The sequence below is a fragment of the Phytophthora ramorum genome (genome assembly GCF_020800215.1).
Source record: "Phytophthora ramorum isolate Pr-102 chromosome Unknown Phyram_PR-102_s0018, whole genome shotgun sequence".
NCBI classification, from domain to species: domain Eukaryota; phylum Oomycota; class Peronosporomycetes; order Peronosporales; family Peronosporaceae; genus Phytophthora; species Phytophthora ramorum.
In genome coordinates, this window is record NW_027150664.1 from 1,088,192 (window position 1) to 1,107,877 (window position 19,686).

The following is a 19,686-nucleotide window of genomic DNA, read 5'->3' on the forward strand; positions in this document are numbered from 1 at the left end:
CGAGATTCAGCTCCTCATTCCACTCGAAACGCACTGAACTATGAACCACAAACTGTTGCCCAAGAAGTCTGTGAGCCAGTTGGGAGTGCTCGCTACCTTCATCACTGATCAAGTGTGGGAACGCAAGGCGTATCATGTTCTCGTTCACAGTAACCATTTCCTTTATCGTCGCGATCAACGAGTCCGCGGGGCCATTCTCCAAATACACGAGCTCAATGTTCATCCTAGAGTGGTAAAGCGACATTTCCCTCCAATTTTCCAGCACTGCGTCAGGGCCACACACTTGGCCGTAGGTCACGTCCTGCGCCATTGTTGAGCGCAGGAAGTTTCTCTGTACTTCTGTATCATACGGACATTGCCTATCGAGTCCCACCTGCACGTGTACCTGGACACCAAAGCGAAATAGACTAAAGTATTCGGCCACCACATTCCACCTCGACTTGTTTCGCTGGCCATCCAAGACCACGAGCTGGCGGTGGAATTCGAGTTCTTGAGTTTCTTCTTTCAGCTGCTCAATGCTGTCTTCGAGGCTCTGTATTTGAATGCGCTGCTTCTTCTTGTAACGTCGTTGGTGCAGCTTGTTGCGCTCTCTGCGGCGTGCCAATTTACCCTCCGCTCCTTCCTTCTTGGTGTGTTTGTTCGGCGGAGCAGGAGTCGTCATTTTTGTGTCTTCCGTGTCAAAAGAAGTCAGTGACGACGACGAACGCTTGCTATCGGGTTGGGCCGATGCCGGTTGGGCAAGCTCATTTGACGCCCGTAGCGATTGGCGTCTGTCTCGGACTATAATGTCACGAATGACACGATCGCTGAGCTGCTGGTGGTTAGGCGGATACAAAGTGCTATTGGCCATGGTATCACGTGACTTCTTCTGTCGGGTGATAAATGTGTTGTGCTGATGGGGAATGCGAAGCAGTTGTGATGAAGCGGTTGCTGGATGCCACGCGGAGGAGACCGTTGACCAGCAAATCCACGAATCAATCACAAAGAGTCAGTTGTTGCGTGTCGCTAAGTTAGTGCTATAACTTGCTATTACATCACCCAAGTCACGGCCCGTGATTCACCATTGAGCGTTCCATTTCAATACATGTACAATATATGTAGTAGCTCCCACGAACTTGTAGTACGTGCAAGTCCAGAGCTAATTCATTAGGATTGTCGTAGGGATTGACTAACTGGGAATCTATTTTTTTTCTTGTGCAAGCATATCGCACAACCTATTCTTTGAGAGCTACATGCTGACGCTGCAGTTGCTGGGCCGATCCGTTGACTGTGAGGAGCAAACGCACATAGCGCTGCTGTAGCATACCCAGACAGATACACAACGAAGGAGATATTTATCTGTAGACTACCACAACGAAGGACGCTTTGCAATTGTTAAGAAGTGACTATTAATAAGGATCGGCATTCCAGTACTATGGAATGGAAATTCATCGTTTCTATGTTGGTCATCAATGCTCGCGAAGCATTGGTTCGACAGCCGCTTTTTATATTGTGCCTTTCAATTCGATCGTAATCCTAGTCCCATATAAGCCTTATTGCTGCCTTCTCATAGCTAATTATATGCTTAATTATGGATAGGCTGCCCTGGGACAATTTTAAGCTCACGATGGGAGGCTGACTAAAGGCGGAGAAAGCGAGAGAAACAGGGCCGATTGGCTATCTGCCTTGTGTATTATAGTTCCCCTTGCTGATCGAGGGAGCTAGGGGAAGAGCTCGTAGGCATAATTAACTCTAAAATAGAGGTAGATCACCTTTTTATGGATCAAATTAGGCCTGAATACGCAACCCATTTGCCAAACTAGGTGCAAAGTACAATACAATTACATGAATCCGTTCTGGCAAAAGAGGCTAAATCGGTTTTAAAGTCTGTTTTGACCTGCCCAGCTCTTAAATACCAGCAGACCAGTCTTGATAGAGCTCTGAAAGTCCGAATTAGTCTAAGGCCCTACTAGACTTCATAGTAGAGGCAAACGCTCGTTGTGGTAGTCTACCGATAAATATCTCCTTCACTGTGGTACCCCAGCGATAACTATCCAGCTCCTTTTGCCCGTGTTGCGCAGTCCAATCCCTCGCGTTGGAGAGAGAACCCAGGTTTTACAACCCTGGCGATGGAGAACACTGAGAGCGCTCCTAGCAGCTCAGCACAGGTACGTCAAGCCCAGATGATTCCATGTAGTGGCGGTAGTAGTATGGTCTGTGCTGTGCTGTGCTGTGTGGTCGCAGGATACGCTGAACCAGGAGGCCACAGCGAAGGCGCTGGCCAAGTTCATGAACAATGAGGTTTCCAGGCGCTTGCAGTCGGAACCTTTCGCTTCAAAGTACGACCTTAAAGAGAAGAAGGCGGTCTTGACTGACGGTGGGCAGGGGAGCATTGTGTGGACAAGACTTATGACATACTCCACGCATCAGTTGTCTCGTCCATGGTGTTTCAATATTCAGTCGCCCATGCCGATGCAATGGAAGTGGCCAAGTTGGTGGCAGCAGCCACCCATGCGAAGATGAGATGAAGTGGCTCGAGTTTGCGTTCACGACTACCGAGTACGTTGGCGATGCCAGGGTTGAATGCGAGAAATACTTGTGGACGTGCTGGGATCTGTACTGCAAGCAGAGAGAATCGTTCAAGGCGCCTTACGTAGCGGTCGTACAAAGCTCCAGCTTCGGGAAGACTCGGATGCTTCTTGAGCTTGCACGAGAGGTTCAACATCCTGACTCAAAGCTGAAAGTTGTGTACATATGGACGCGCTTGCACAAGTCGACGGGATATCCTGAGGCTACAGAAGAGCTGCGTAGTTGGTTGCTTGCAAAAGGATCTATTCATATTGCAATCGGAGATCGTCTGCTGGCGATATATCGTCAAGCGCACGAGCATTCATTGAGCGAGTGGACGAATCTATCCACAGACACCAGAGCCAACGAATCCGCAGCAGAACATTTCAAGGCGTCCGAAAAAACGTTGAAGGGGAAACCAAACGACGCAGCGAGCCCGAGTGCGCCACTGGTGATCTTGGCCGTAGACAGAGCCAGGTCCCTTCTTGCTCTCGAACACAACAGCAGCAACTACTTTCATCTGCTGCAACAGGCCCTCGTTCTTGCGAACAATAAAATTAACACTGGAGGTGGCATTTTTGGCATACTGGTGGATACGCCCTCCAAGATTTCGGACCTGGTACCGCCGCTATCGTTGGACCAATTATCTCGGAAGTACGAAGGGAAGGAGCTACCAGCATTCCCACCTTTCGTGCTTACTCACACGATGGATGTGCTTTGGTGAACGCATTGCACACATGGCACAAACACGGCAGATAGTGACGAAGCGATGAGTGAAGTGCTGGATGAAGTGATGGTGGATGGAGAAATTGTTGGAAACTGAGACGAAGGCAGACGATAAGGTCGGGGTGGGTAATACAATCCAGGATTGCAAATATTGGAGTGCAGATATCGTCGCGTACAAGGCTACCTTGACCGGAAGTGAGAATGAATGAGGCTTGGACCGCGCTGATATGAATGGGCCATAGATGACGGTCACCGATCTAGCTGTAGAACATGGAGCCAGGGGAATAACTAAAGCCTAGTCTCGCAGCGAGCAAACTGCTACTGAGATGCGACCTAGAAGAGAAAGGCAGCTACAACGAGGATATGTTGCGTCAATGGTCTGTCGACTGGATGTGCGTCCGTACTCGACGTCGGCGTTGACGTCACGGGTCATCGTAGGCTTCATCGCGATTCTCGCATATGTGAATTATGAGAAAGAGGGGTACTTGAGTAGCTATGGATTAGACCCAATGCTCACCTTGGCGCGATGAAAGTGTGGTATGGACAAGATGGCGCACTGTCAAATTATATTCTGCCTCAGCTCAAGAAGTTGATACGCTAGATACTGGCGGAGATGGCGAGATGGTTGCTCGCGTTGTGCTGCTTCTAGCGATGGACAAGTATGCGATGGGGGAAAAGGGGATTTCTGAGTGCAAGATTACCGGCCAACTTATATCGGTGCAGGAATTCTTGAACGAGCTAGGTGTTGAAAAGAAGACATTAAAGAAGAAAGGAATGGCTAAGTCAGACCGAGCGACAACGACTGCGTTGTACGACTGGTGCTTGCGGTGGGATGGCTGGCAAATAGGGTTCACTCACTGCGTCCAGCTGAAACTTCCACCAAATGAGGATACGGTGTGGTATTTGCTAGGGCATCGGGCTGCAGGGTTGTTTCCGCGCAACCAGAAAGGAGCGGGTCTGTTGATCCCGATCTTTCGGAAGGAAAAGGTACTCGTGGGTTTGACGGTGGAGTGGAAGACTGAGGCGTCGGTGATTTTGGTGCAAGTGAAAAACAGATACCCTTCGGACAATGAGTTTTCCAAGTCGGCAGCGAACCAGTTGTGTCCTTCGTTCGTGTTTGGAAAAAAGAAGAAGAGGGAGAAGAAGGAGGATCCAGAGGATGGAAACATACCTGTTGTGAACCCGCCGAAAGAAACCCTTCCTGCGAGCCCGCTAAGCAAGGAACCTTTCCGCGACGTCATTCGCATTTACAAGAAGAAGACAACTCGAACTATCGACTAGTGTATGCCAAGAAATTGAGCGATTCGGGCGAAGCGAGCATGGCTTCGTCGAAGCTCAGGTTCACACTGTGCTATCGTTCGCTGCGTTGTGAAGTATACCTGCTCCTAGATGAGGAAGTGGCTCCCAGATTGGCAAGTCTCGTAGAATCCGTGTGGAATCCTATGGGGCTCGTAGAAGGTGACTTGCGTCATCGTTGAGAGTTGGAGGAAAATAATCGGACGCGCCCGTGGAAGGCCGTTTTGTCCAACGCGATGACAGACGAGAGCCTGAAGAAGATTGCATCTCAAGGACTCATGTATGCACCGGGCTACTGCAGTCACGCACCAGCAGCTTGCGTGAAAGGACAAGCAAGAATGGCAATGAAAAGGACGAGGACCAACAATCGCTCCCTCCCAACAAACGAGAGCAAGGAGAACAAGCGGGTGATCTGCGCAAACACTAACGTCTTTAGCGACAACTTACGAAGCTCTATCATATTTGTTGGTGCACATCTGCGTATGGCTGCTGTATGAACACTACATGCGTTCGAATTGTTTTTTGTGTGGTATTGCTGAAATGCTTTGATTGTCATCCACAGAAGTAGAGCAAACATAGCGACTCAAGTAAGCACCTCCCAAATGAGGTGCTTACTACGGAGAAATTCTCGATTTTGGTTAATGGAATTTTGGGGCAACCCACCAACCCCATAGAAGCAATAGATTTTTGATGCTACTGTTGACAGTACTATATCAATACTAAATTACTAATTTGCGCGGCTTTAGGCACAGTCAGCCAACTAAAACCGCAATCAAATACTAAATTACTAATAAACCATACCTATTTCCAGAAATATGAACTAGATGCGTATTACAATAGTGAGAATATCACTAATAAAGTATTGCATACACTAGTAGATACTATCAGAGGATCTGTGCTAGTCTGCGTCGGACGATAGAGTGCGCTGCAGACCTCGAGTTGTCCGGATATCCCAGATAGACTGTTTGTTTCGTGATTTTAGATTATACCTCCATTTTTACCCATCCGCCCCTAGACTGGTAATCCCCCCCCCCCCCCCCCCCCCCCCCAACTTTCGTTAAATCGAGGGTTTTACAACGCTGTCCATCACCACACTACAAGTGCAAGGGATCTTTCTCCATATGGATGTTGCCCGAAGGTTGCCTATTCCACATCTGGTAAAACCAGATATTCAGGCGACTTGCCCATGGATTTATGCAATGACTTTGAAAGCTGCACCCTGAAGCATTTGGAAGTGCTGGGTCCAATCCATTTCTCTCTACAAGCACTTCGACAGGTTGCACTAAAAACGATCGCAACCCGAAGGACTTGCCACCCGAGCGATCGCAATGGCGTGCCCACCGCCACTTACGATTCGTTAATACCGGCAAGTGGATGATGAAATCCCTCTGTTACTACGGCTACAACGGCTTCTGTATTGAAGGTACTTCCTCCGGTCATGAATGATTGCCTGCAAAAGTAGATGGAAAACTTTTTTCCCTTCTGTGTCCTAGCTTGACATGCATTGATTCGTGGAATCGACACGGCTTCAGATTAGCTTTGTAACATTTGTTTTAGCGCCTAGAAATGTTTGGAAATAATGAAGCTGTCGCCAAAACTTATGCCATGCCTGCCGAGACAAAAAAAATATGTACATAGTTAGCGCCAATGCCACCTCCACCTCCGACTAAATGACCCGCTGAGATCCTGTGGAGAAATTGTTTTTTAAGGCAATCATTCGCGCCCAGAGGGAGTATGAGTCAAAACTTCATGTATTGACCAGGTAGTTCTCCGCAACGAACAACAAAGTGTTTGCTCCCGTAAATTTCAACAAGTAAGTTTACTAGGTTGCTCACTGAGAAAACCGTGTGTCTTATGCAATGGCACGCTGAATGTGGCCTTGTAGTCGACTGTGGTCATTCCTGATAGTCGACTTGGTCTTCATGTTGCAAATTCAGATGTGTATTTGTTGGTCTGTCGCTAGACTCCTCATGCGTGTTATCGAGTCTTTGTATCCCTGTGCTGCCTAAGAAATCTACGTGTAGTGGTTTCCTTTGACGTTTTCGATAGATCGTAAGTTTCTCGCCAGTTACATCTTGCAGCGGACATACTGGTAAAGGGTAGCCAAAGTGAGTAACCCACTACACTTGTAATGGGTCTGCTTAGACCCACTACTTAAGCTTACACGTGTGCGCACGTATATGAGGAAGCGTAGGTGTATTTAGCTTAAGTTCAGTATACTTGTATCCGCAAGTATACTTAAACCTAGACAAAGAAACCGAACGATAGCTTTGGTGCCAAATGAGAACTGTATTGATTGTAAATGGGGTTTCCTCCTAAAACTGATATTTCTAATGAGAGGTTCTGCCATTGGATGGATGGCAGAACCCCTATCTAATGAATGACTCTCATTGGTAGATATATGTTGTTTTCTACCAGTCATATGCTTTTGCTATGAATGTGGACCACCATGTGGAGTGGTCAACCTGAATGTATCCCTTAGTGCATGTTGCACTAAGGTAGGAGGTGAATCGACTGTGTAGCCCCGCTACAACACTATCTCGCGAGTCGACGGCAGGCATCGATGCCCTCTGTTTGCTAGGCTTTTATAATCATCGGATTCGAACCAACTAGAGGCAATGCTTTGGACTGGGAGGACAGTTGGTTGTGGGAATTGACGTATTTGTTCTCCGAGGTCTATCTCAGCGACAGCCGTGCAATCGGAGGAAACCTTATAATTAAAACAGCCAACCTTGATTTTAAACTATGCCCACGGCACCTGGCAAAGGCCATGGGGGTTGCAGTTGACATCGCGAACAGTGGTTCAAAATCAAAGACAGTGCAATGCACCACATGTTCCGTTTGTGAAAAACAGGTTTAGATACACGTAATTATAGCAAGCATGTGCTGCTCCGTGAGAACATGCGCGCGCCGTGCAAGGTTGCATCTGCATGATCCGGAGCAACAGCAAGCTTTATTTGAGCAGGTAGTGTTGGGATGATATCGTTGTGAGGCTCGGATGCGACAAAACCTTTAGCACATTAGAAGATCTCGATCGCCACATGAAGAACCGCCGTCTCGAAGGCGCCGCTGAATTGATATTGCTCAGTTCATTCGACAGAGCCTGCGGGTACAACCTTCTCGACGATGCCAATCTCTTCCATGTGCAAGACGTCAATTTTTCAGACAAAGGGTAGAACTGCATGAACAAAGCGGGAACGAGTGGATAATGAGAACTATGAGAAGCTTCGCCTTAACTGTCGGATCCACACGTTGGTGGAGCTTCAATTCAAGGACCTCATTTTCACTTTGTCACCAATCCGCACAGAGCCCATTTTACAGCAGCCTCACAGCTCTTTCGAATAAAAATTCCCACCGCCACGAGCCGATGCAGTCACAGAAACGACAGCCTTTCTTTTCGGCGTTGTGGTTATGGTCTCTTCAGCCTGACCGATGCGAGCCGCAGAGGGGGATTAGGACGGCCGTGGTCAAGGCAGCCAAAACAATATCCAGCGTCACGCGCACATTACTGAAGACTGATCACGCTTATACGACATGGAAAGTGAAGCGCTTTAAATGAACTGCTCAGACATGGAATACTTCCAATATGGAGGAGATCATCAATGGAGGAGGTCTGGGAGCTGGCGCGGCAGTGTTAGGCAAATGAGCAATATGTCTGTTGGTGGAGTGCGAGGCTGCAGCAGCGGTGCAAGAAGCAAATGTGGCCGCCCGCGTAGAGTCGGGCATACACTATCGTGAGAGTAGATATAGAACAAGGAGAATATCTTCATCAATATAAGCGGTATTTATCATTGCCTTTCGTGTGGAGCGCATTGCTATATCTTCTCGCTTTCAAAATCACATATCCCGTCGATTTTTCCGAAGCTTCGGAAACGTGCTGGCAGGAGTGATTCATAGAGATCAATTCTCTCTTTGATTTCTGCACCTTTTTTTCGATAAGCACTAACTACAGCTTCATTATATTTGCCGTGTGCCTTCATTATCTGAGATTCAGCGAAATATGGACATGGCTCGTCGGTTGTGACACAAGGTTCAGGGAGGGACGCAGTGATCCCCCGCAATTGAGCAAATACACAGGCTGATTCTTTGGTGACGGATGCGTATGCAGTTGGTCCCGAAGGAGCACCAGTTTCAGACCATGCCTGTTGAACAGCACTTTTGATGCTGTTGGTTGCTGCATTTATCAGCCCGACCAAGCTGCCCGGATGGTATGCAGTCTGGACACGGAGTAACTCTTCTTTCTTGCATAAATCGAAATGTCCGCATCGGGCACGATGGAGCTTCACCATCACTGGTGTCCACGTCGAATTCAAAGTGGTGCCAGACGACGAATTTGTACGCTGGTTCTTCGGGATGGTATCATTAATCAGAGTCATAAATGTACTCGCTGAAGCATTCGATAATGTTCCACTTGTTTCACCACTTGAACTGTGTCTAACACTCCTTGTTTTCATTGTCAGAGAGAGACCCTCGACCGGACACTGTCTTCCGAACAGATCGCCCATCTAAGATGCCTGTGGACGGACGGGGGAATGATGCGTCTGGTGTAGTTCTTGACGTTTTTTCTTCTTCCATCCAGCAATAGCGACGCTGTTCTAAGTTGTATCCCTCCTCGACGAAGCAGCCATTTACTGTCGGACTTGAGAAGCTGATGGTCTGTAAGCCTTGAACGCTTGCGGATATACCCACGTGCATACACAGACTCATGCATTTCCAGACAGCCCCGTGCAAACGCAAATCTGAATATGTGCTCCACGTCATTGCTTGTGCGAACAAGAACTACATAGTCAGCGGTGTGGCTTCCATGTCTGAGGACGTATGATATCGATTTTTGTTTCTTTCTTTTTTTACCTGTCGAATGCGGCACAAATGCACTAGTGCATATCCCGTATTATAAATGTACTAGTACATAACTCAGCATTATACAAATTCTGAATAATCAAAGAGCAATGTATGGGTATGGATAGGTTGGTAAATATGCACTGGTGCATAATTCATGTTTTACAAATACTGAATGTATTATGTGGTAATGAGTGCTACTGCAACCACAGGGTGACCAACGTTTGGAGGAAACACTAACAGTGGAAAATGTGACCGAGGCATGTGTTTCACAGCTCCAGCCGACCAACTTTTACAGGCTTCAGGAACTTAATACTCACAATCCATTGTAAGTCGTACTCTTCCATCCTCACAGGTGCTCGTCCATCTGACACAGTAAATCCTACATCTTCACCCCATTTGTCCAGGTCAGTGTCGATATCTTCGATACCATAAACCACACATCACTTTGGTGCAAAAGCAGTGCGTCACTCTGAGAGAATCAAATGCCGCGCACAAGTAGACACCATCCAAAAGAGGATACAACACTGGCTATCTCAGAGCCTTCTTTCCGTTGATACCCGAAAGAATGTTGAGTTCCAAAGGTCGAATGTTTATATGCAGATGCGTGTCTGAGATCCGCGCATTCACAAATTTAATGTAGCGTCGTAGCTCACCGGTCGTCATCCCCTTTAGTGATAATGGTCAAGCTCGGTCAGAACACTCTTTTAAATAAGCACGAAAGAATTCAGGCGAATGCCACCCAGGGCTGTGAAGAAGGCCAACAGCATACCCCTATCGCTACAACAGCGCACATTCCATCCCAATAATGCCAACGCGACCGTTGCGTTTGCCATATTCGTAAAATGAACCGCCATTTGTCGTTTTTCAGCAAACCACCGTATTGCAGGTCTCTCCAAAGCCGTTGTTTCTTAGACGGACACTTGGAAGCCAAGAATCATGCCAACGGTAACCGTCCGGGCTGGCCCCCACTGGACACGATACCAGTAATCTGAATCACCACCAAAACGATCCACAATAGCATATACGAAACCCCTCTCCAAATTATCAACACGGGATGATTGCAATAGGTATTGACGCACACCTTCGGCGGATCCTCCACTTGGTATTCGAATCCAATCATGAGTAATGTTTTCTTTGCCATGAGTGCATATGTCTTGATTGCGCGTTGAACCCTTCACCAGCGGTGTGGACAGTGTTTCGCCCGATGACCGACTGCCGGGATCACCTCTGGCTCAACCGTGACCTCCTTGAATGGTTGTTTTCTGTTTACGAGTTTTACATTATGCTGTCGGGGCCTTACGCTTAATTCTTCGATCGGCTAGTAGACGCAGTTCTTTCCAATCTGGAATTTGCTTCTGACGTTTCTTAAGGCAAGCAAACAAGTGTACACAATAAACATATTTAAAATATGCTCTGCACTGACAAGTTCGATTAGTCACGTTCAGGATCCTTCCACGAGTAGGCCCCTCCCAACGTTCCATACGACGTTTGTTAACTTCCATCCACGGCTAATTTGCACGAGTGACAAGATTTTCGCCTGCCTTCGCAGCACTGACAAAACCTTCAGCTCGAACGGACTGATGGTTACAAAGCAAAAGTGCCTCTTGCACCAAGTCACCCGTTTTCAAGCGTATCTGAAGGCCGTAGTCACGTTTAATAAGTTTGTTGAAGGTTTCAGCAGGTTTGTTGGGTTTTGCAACCCGGACGGAGAGTGGAAACATTTCCACTTGTGATATCGTGATACAACATTTTTCATTGACGTAGCTAGTGAAAGTATCCAGAGCTCTGAGGTCCCCCCACTTCAAAAAAGCATTGGCTTTCAAAACCTGGTATTCGGTCGGATTTCGAGTGTAGTGCATAGAGATGTTTGCAGACCAAGCGGACAGGATATTCATCCATCCCCCCGACGTTCTTCACTACGTGGAACCAACACACCAAATAGGTCGCGTTCACGTTCAGTGAAAACTCGCGTGCAAATCCATTATACTGGGCGGCTCCAGCGTCTGCCATAAAATTCTTGATTGAAACCACCCGGAAATATTGAGATGATATTGTCACCATAGCTGCTGCGTACTGTGCTTGAGTTCGTTCTGTGACGAAGAATGGCGCCACTGGAAAGAAACCCCTCGAGACGTCCGAAATACCACACACAAAAAATAGCATTCATGTGAAAACGAATGTTTGGGGTATCCATTTGACGAAGCATGGACTTCGTTGAAAATGCTAGGACAAACGGTTTCTCATCTGTACCTTCGCCTAGAATTAGATCTTCATGATCGTTGAAGTTGTGTCCAAACGTAAACGCAGTAGAATCGTCAAAACGTTCGCTGTATTTTGACTCACTCGCAAGATACAGCACGTCGTCTAGGAAAGCAGCGTGATTCACACTCGTTTTCTTAATGCTGTTCACAAAATGCTGGATTGTTTGAATCTTGGGCACAGTGTTCTGGGTAAGCGAAAATTTATCAATCAGAGCGTTCAAATTTCGGCTCGGGGTCATAGAAGCTACAGTCATCTCTCACACATCGTACTTCATCATACGCGCGAAGGACCTCGGGTATGGCGACCCAACTTGTGTAGCGTGACGACCATTCTCGTAAAAGGCATAGGTTCAGCACTGGCCCAATGTCTTCCTTTAGTTTACCAGACTGTACGACAGCAGTAGTATGTCCGGCGAATGCGGCGAGTATTCTTATCACTACACAGGGATGCACCGCATCTGATGACTGTCGTTGGTTGTCTGGCATACTGAACAACGCTTTTCATGGTGGCATAGGAATTGATAGAGTGCACCAAGTCTAACTTCTCCGTGGAAGCGCATTTCTCTTGTACATGATCGACTTGCCGCCAGTCGTATGATAACGGCATTTTCAACCGTGCTAGTTTCTGATACGCAACACAGAGAGAAACCAGAGTGCAACCTCAGGTCAGTGTCGTTAACAAGTGCGGTGGTTTCTTGTATGGTCCGATTGCACGACCCAACACGAAGTTCTACAAAATACTTGCTGCTTACACAGTTCTCCGCCTGACCAATGCAGATTGCTGGTATCGTTTCTATTTGCAGCACTATCATAGGTTACGAATAAAGGAAGTCAAGGCCTTCAGTTCAATTTTGCCATCCGTGGTGTGCAAACAATGCTGTCGTTCGTAGTTTAAGGGGGTTGGTTTACGACTAAAGTGGTAAGTTGAATTCTCACGATCCATTGTTCATAATTAATATCTTCTCGTGAAGTCTTCGCCAGTGACTGCATATGAGGGATTGATAGGATTGTGATGGTTAGGACTAATGATAATACTACAATATTAGTATAAAGCAAATTTGTATTATGCCCCGAGCCTCTGCTTTAGTAGAACAAACACTAAAGTCGTCTAACTGAATATTATAAACGCGATATCATTGGCGTTTCCAGCAGTGCCGTCTCGTACTGTGCCATAATTGTGGTGTCATTGGTCAAGCAAACCGTGAGACGATGGTAATGTTGATGTTAGCAACCGATATATAGTTTTAGTAGTAAGGCATTGTTGCGTGATTAGTAGAGCAGTACTAACACCTGATTGTAATAACGGATCAAAATCTCCATTTCTTACGGCACAGACCAAAATGCAGCTTCATATTGACCGTACATCCGGCTAATGAGCCCGCAATGGAGTCCAGGTGCTGTCCTCATTGAACGTCCTGAACTTTCCAGGCCAATGTCTGTTTCGGAAAAATTTCAGAAAATATGATATTCAATATTAGTACTAGCAGAACAAGTGCAATGCAACTACATATTCGTATATTAAACTCAAATGCTATTGGTATATCCATGGACCTACCTACACCATATTTTATATCCCCAAAAACGGATTGTTAGTGTGGTTTTGAAGTGAAGAAGCTGCACGCGGCGCTGCATGACCCCCCCATGTATTAGCAACTATCCCAGCTGCGCTCGAAATATTGAAAGAAACCATCGTGACCTATGCGAACACTCAACTTAAGTAGGGACTTGAAGGGCCGGTCGTACTCGCTTTGACTTGAAACATACCCCATTTTTGTGAACGGCAGCATCAATGGAAGTGGGATCTTCGGATGATATGTTGCCGAACCCGGGTTTCACGCGTTTTTCTTTTAAATATTTAATCGCATGGAAATAAAAAATCACGATACAACCGTCGGGACGTAGCTTTATAAGACTTGGATCTCATTCAGATCTTTCTCTACAAAAATAACTCGAAACATCTTTTCCTGGTTGCTGTTTGCTCTTTTGAAGTGTTCGATTGCTCTGTCCATGTGCCAACCGTCGTTTGCCTCAAGCAAGGAGTGCTGCACCACTATGCTAAAACGGGTTCATCACCATCAAAGTACACAGTGGATAGTTGTACCTTTCACAAAGTAGCATGACTTGATCATTCCAACGGGCCACAAAACCCTAAACACTTACTGGTTAGTTCTGTGAGTACTGTCGATCAGCAAGCTAAAACGACTGTACATTTGACACATGTGATATAAGGATAGCGATATCAGTTCTGTCTCGACCGACTCAGTCTCATCAACTATAGATATGTTTTCATGGCTTACTGCGGTGAAAGTTGACACTGCTGCAGCCGTGCCATCATTATGCCTATTTGGAAACAGGGAAGCTACGTGATTCCGTGTAACGGGCTTAGACGGAACCGTTACCGACGTACACTCGCGCTTGAGAAGTAACAGCTAAAATAAACTCTGATTGAATGCCAAGACGGTCTCGTCACACGAGACCGTCCCAACCAATAATCCTATACTGTAAGTTGATAGGCCGCCGCGCAGGGAGCGGTGGCAACCGTGTGACAGTGGCCTGTCACATTCCGGACCAAATTGTTGACGTCAGACTGAACAACATTTGGATCATGGTCGAGCAAATAATCATAGAGTTTTGATTGTTGGCTCCTACAACACAAGCGCTCAGTCCTTAATGCCAACCCCGGTAGATTGAGATTACGGCCAATATGCGATCAGGACTAAAACTGGGTGTGACCACTGGCCCACTGAAATCGGTGTAGCCCTGTACAGAAATTTAAGCTACTGAAACCCGCACGACAGGGCTTACGTCGACCTCAGGAGTAGGTGCTAGTAGCCTACCGTCTTATGGGGACCGGGTTTGAGTACGCCTTATGGTACTTTGGGAATGGTTCAATACGCGGGGCCTCCGGCCAGTCCAACAATCACACACCACTTTCGGCGCGGGTTACCTGCATCAATACTCTGTTAGTTTACGATGAAGGAGTTCAAAATGAGTACAAGTATCTAGTTGCGCGTATTCGACATCTGGTGAACACAAACTACGACAAAGACCTTTCTGATGGTGGCGTAGATTCCGGAAGACTGTGGGTAATGGGAAATACATCAGCATCAACATAAGACTGACTTTGGTTTAAAGATCCGTCGTTGAAGAGAAGCTGGGACTTGCAAAAGCTAAGCGTTGGCTAGCTGGAATTCTGTCAAATGCAGTGTAGAAAGCAATCGTAGACTGGGATACAAGAAGATAAAGAAGTCGATACTCAACCTCAAACCGACGTCGGCGCGCGAGCGCTTTTACAGATCGCCGAGCGCCGAGTACGCTGAGCTAGAAGATTGCGGTATCCTGTGTTGTGCAGACCCGCCGACTCGTCGATTCGACGAGGTATGTCTTAACTGGTAGCGAGAAGTGCCCACCCCGGGCCGAACTTAATCTCTTGGCGCTACCTGTCAATTCCTCTACAAGCTAAGCTCTCGAGGAACGACGGCAGACATAATCCAGCCCGCGCAGGGACTTACCGGGAATGTGTACGCTGTTCTTCGACTTAGAAGATTCTGCTCTATTTTGTTATCCCTGTGTCTTCGGGGGGGGGGGGGGGTCTCTTCGGGCTCCCCCCTTTGGTCCCCTATCGATCCTATACAAATGACTAGTGAAACACAGTCGTTATAGATCTCCCTGCGACTCTTTGCTCGGCTCCCTAATTTATCCTCGCCAAGTCGGGTCATTATGGATTTCCGCCGACCCTTCGCTCAGATCCCTGATTTATCCTCTCCCACTTGGAATAACTCCCAAATGGAATACGCTCGCTGACTTCTACGCTCGATGAGTCTTGATGCTCGCTGACTCCGATCGATTACCGAGTTCGTCGCTAAAGGGTGCACTCCGATTAGGTACGATGTACCCAACTGGGCCAGACAAGGTGGTCCACCGAAAACATGAGTTTCCCTACATCACGCTGGACCCTCACGATTTGATGTTGTGATTGCCCGTTACACTATTACCCTCTCCCATGCTCGCTTTCCAAACTCAAGCACCGATAGCCGTCACAAGTGGAGTCCAGCACGAAGTCGTCGGTCAAGAATAGCTTCACGTAGGCCACCAGCACCTTAGCCTTCGACCGTTGGCACTTCGGCTCGGTTGTCTGCCCGCGTGGGTCGTGTGTGTACCACGAGAGCCACACAACATACCAGAGAGTGACTGCAGCTCTGCGTTGTTTCTTCGTTTATATGCTGATATTTTGTGGTTCTTGTAAATGCTCTGGATGGTCACGTTTGTTTGTAGTTATCACGTCGTTGTTTTGTTTGGCTTATTGTGCGTCCACCCACGTCTCCTGTCACTTGGTTAGCGTGATTAAGTGCTCAATGACAGCCGCTGGGTGATCGAAGATCTTTTCCTTCTTGGTTCGCTCGGCCGAGTTATTGGATACTTGCTTGGGGATATTCGATATTTGCTTGGTGGCTTTGTCTGGTGTTGTTTGGCTCTCTTGGATATATCAGATAGATGCTCAAGATGCGAAGACCACGCGAGAAGATCCGACAGCAGTAGACGCGATCGAGCCTTCAACACGCATGGCTACAGGACCCTCAGGATTGAAAGCTCTCAGCAACGAAAAGTGGCGGGTGATTGTTGCCGTGAGTGCATCTAACCCTTCGTAGTTGATATTGAAGCTGACCGTATCAAGCGTCATGCAGTATGTGAACAGGACGCGTTGCATCAGCGTGATCAGGTTCTGCAGGGTCACGTCAACCTTCGATTCACATCCTGTGAGGACTTTGGGAACCTTGTCATCTTCATTGCTCGTGTTGAAGATATAATTAAATCCCTTCTTGGTCGTGCTCATTCTGGGACCCCTGTCGAAGATCCAGCGTTGAGTCAACTCATCACAGCCGCTGGCAGGTTGGTCTCCGCCGCGCCTGAAAGAATGGCAGCTTAGCCTCTCATCGCACCTGCTGCTAAATCTTCACGGCTCAGACCTCAATTAACATTAGCGCAGATTGTCAATGCCGTGTCGGCTAGTGGCAGGGCCTGCGAGTGTTGCAGATATTACGAGGGGTGTAGAGCAGATCAATTCGCGATACGTCAGTAGTCGGCGTGGTTATCGTCTGGGTTGCTTGCTGTGGCAGGTTCCGGATCAAGTCGACGCATGGAGCAGTCTGGACGGCCAAGGTGGTCGCGATGGCCAGAACTGAGTAGGCACTAAGTTGGTGTCTGGGAAGAGCGACAGCCCCTGTTATTTGAAAGTCTTCAGTCGAATCAAACTTAAGAAGAGTACGCCACCTGCGCCAACGCTGATGTTGCGCTTGTGGAGTATTGTCAGGTCCGAGGCACGACCAAATGGTTATCCCAGGAAGAAGAGGAGTGCTGTATTATCAGACTTACAACATATATTGCTACACAAATGTATAACCATCACTTCAAGTCGGCATTTATACAAGGGGGGGCTTTGATAACAAATACGCCACCACCTCTCTTCATACAGAAGTTGCCAAATGTTTCCCATATTTTTAGCAAACGAGCTTCTAAGGAAGCTCGATGATGGGGAAATTTGTCTAACGGCCAACGCTTGACTTGGCGTTAGTACTGCATGGCATTGGTTCGAGCTAATGATTTACCTCTTTTTTTACTTTCACTAAATGCAAGGTATATATCAAACTTATCCATCGCCGACACAAAACTATTTCCAGTCTCATTAATCTCAGTCGTTGGGAAGCCATAGACTGTATTCCATGTCTGCACACTATCTTTGCCACTGCCGCCACGATGAACGATACCGCTTGGGCGACGACTTGACCAATGAATTGGACTGCAGGACTCGGAGAATGTCTTATAAATCCGCCTCCAGTGCTCGGGCACTTGCACCTGGTGCCAAGAAGAGGATAACGATGACCACAAATGTGAATAAGGGTGTGACCATGCTCTTGCTCCTGCGTCTGCCATGCGGTTGATCGCTCCCGGGAGGTGTCGGGCTGACATGCGAAACTTAAACACGGCTTCGACTAGGCCAATAGCCCGGTTGATCTCTTGGCCAAATTTGTTCTGAGGGTGAAGACGATTTATCCATGAGACCACGGATACGTTGTCGCTCCAGCAGACGACATGCGGATAATTGAAGTCCCGCAGCAGCCTTGCTCCCCAGCACCAGGCGGCGAGCGCCATGCAAAAATGCTCGCGCACGTTAATGTTGAAGCCGGTTGACTCAGCAGCCTCAATAAGGCGAATCCCTTCCACGTCAAAGCGCAACTGTATAAACTCGTCGCACGCCGGGTTGAGTACCGCGAGGCCAGTGTTGTAAGGGTCCATGTAGTTGGTACGGGGAGATCTCCAAAGAAACGAAGCGGCAACTTTTCGAGGTGGCCATCCGATAGAATGTGGTGAAACCACTGGAGAACCACTGGAGGTCACGTCGAGAGTGTAGCGGGGCTATACATTCGGTTCACCTCCTACCTTAGTGCAACATGCACTAAGGGATACATTCAGGTGACCACTCCACAAGGTGGTCCACATTCATAGCAAAAGGCATATGACTGGTAGAAAGTAACACCTTTCTACCAATGAGAGTCATTCAATAGGTAGGGGTTCTGCAGCCATCCAATGGCAGAACCTCTCATTAGAAATATCAGTTTTAGGAGGAAACCCCATTTACAATCAATACAGTTCTCATTTGGCACCAAAGCTATCGTTCGGTTTCTTTGTCTAGGTTTAAGTATACTTGCGGATACAAGTATACTGAACTTAAGTAAAATACTCTTACGCTTCCTCATACACGTGCGCACACGTGTAAGCTTAAGTAGTGGGTCTAAGTAGACCAATTACAGAGAGGCTTCAAATAAGCGCACCGACTGGAATGGTTGAAGCCCATTGCACACAACTTGGAGCTGCTGAAAGAAGGGTTTCACGGCCCGAAGACACGTAGTAAGGTGGGGTAGACTGCCAAGATGTTTCTGAAGCTGTTGTTTACTTGATCTTCGGCGGACAACAGCACAGAGACTCGATCGAGACACTTTTGAATCTATTCGTGTGGCATTGACACTGTGTGATCGCGAGTGTTCCAGATCAGACCGAGCGCTTATAGTTCTGTTGACCAGTTAGAAACTTTGAGTCGTTGATACTGTTGGGACCGAGGACAGCCATCATGCTGAGCCGAAGTGTCGCCTCTGCAAGTCCAAGGCAATACGTTCTGTCGGGTTCGACCAGAATATGGTCGTCAACCCATTCATAGCCGAAGAACAACTCGTCGTGGGTGCTCTCGGAGACAGATGATGGAGAATTGCTGCTCACGAGCCAAGTGATTGCCCGTGTAATGGGCCCCTCCCATTTACATATGTAGGTAGATCTATATAGGTAGGTCTACAAAGTAGAGACAAAGGCACGCGGCTAGCGTGTGCCTCGTTGTCATCCTGCGATTGGTTGAAAGTGGGGAGCCAGACCCATTTCGACCAATCAGGTGTCAACCTGCATTTGAGTGGTTCACATGGATCCGAGGGCCACCCGCCCCGGTCCCAATAATAAACCAGAGTTGATTTTACCCTAGACTAAACACTTGGTCTCAGTATACCTGAGCTTATTGGACGCTTCCTCACCGCTACGTGTAAGCTAGTGACGGGCACTCACCTGGCCCGTTACACCTGGTAGCACTTCGTAGTCCTTCCCATGACCAAGTTCGAGATGAGTGAAGACCAGCCCGCCGGACCTCCAGTGATGACCCTGGAACACGCGGCCTTCCCCCATCTCACGTCTATCGAGTGGCAAGCGTTGCACCGCCTCGCGGCGGTGTCCGGAGAAACCGTCGTCACGTCGCTGCTGAGCTCAGCGACCCCCGACCAACAGCGCCAAGCCATCCAAGAGTTCATGGACCGCGAGCTCGCCGAAGCAAAACGGCGAGTATCAACTCCCTCGCATGCGTCCAGGAACAATGCCGTCAAGATGGAGACATCCTCCTATTCTGGCGAGGGTCCTGATCGCCTACCTCTGAATCGCTGGTTCAGAGAGATCGACATCGCGATCGCCTCGAGGCTAATCG

The 19,686-nt window shown here is 47.8% G+C and overlaps 2 protein-coding genes across 2 annotated transcripts; both read left to right on the top strand.

The window, feature by feature from the left end:
• Positions 1–2,108: 2,108 nt before the first annotated feature.
• KRP23_13718 (uncharacterized protein) lies at positions 2,109–2,507 on the top strand (the record flags this gene model as incomplete). The annotated part of the gene is made up of 3 exons (XM_067884466.1): positions 2,109–2,147; positions 2,224–2,356; positions 2,440–2,507. The coding sequence occupies 3 exons, from the start codon at positions 2,109–2,111 to the stop codon at positions 2,505–2,507; spliced, it is 240 nt and encodes a 79-aa protein (XP_067738481.1).
• A 1,387-nt stretch (positions 2,508–3,894) lies between these two features.
• On the top strand, positions 3,895–4,554 carry KRP23_13719 (uncharacterized protein; the record flags this gene model as incomplete). Its single annotated transcript, XM_067884467.1, has 1 exon — positions 3,895–4,554. One exon carries the CDS (start codon positions 3,895–3,897, stop codon positions 4,552–4,554), a length of 660 nt encoding a protein of 219 aa, XP_067738482.1.
• Between the last annotated feature and the right edge of the window lie 15,132 nt (positions 4,555–19,686).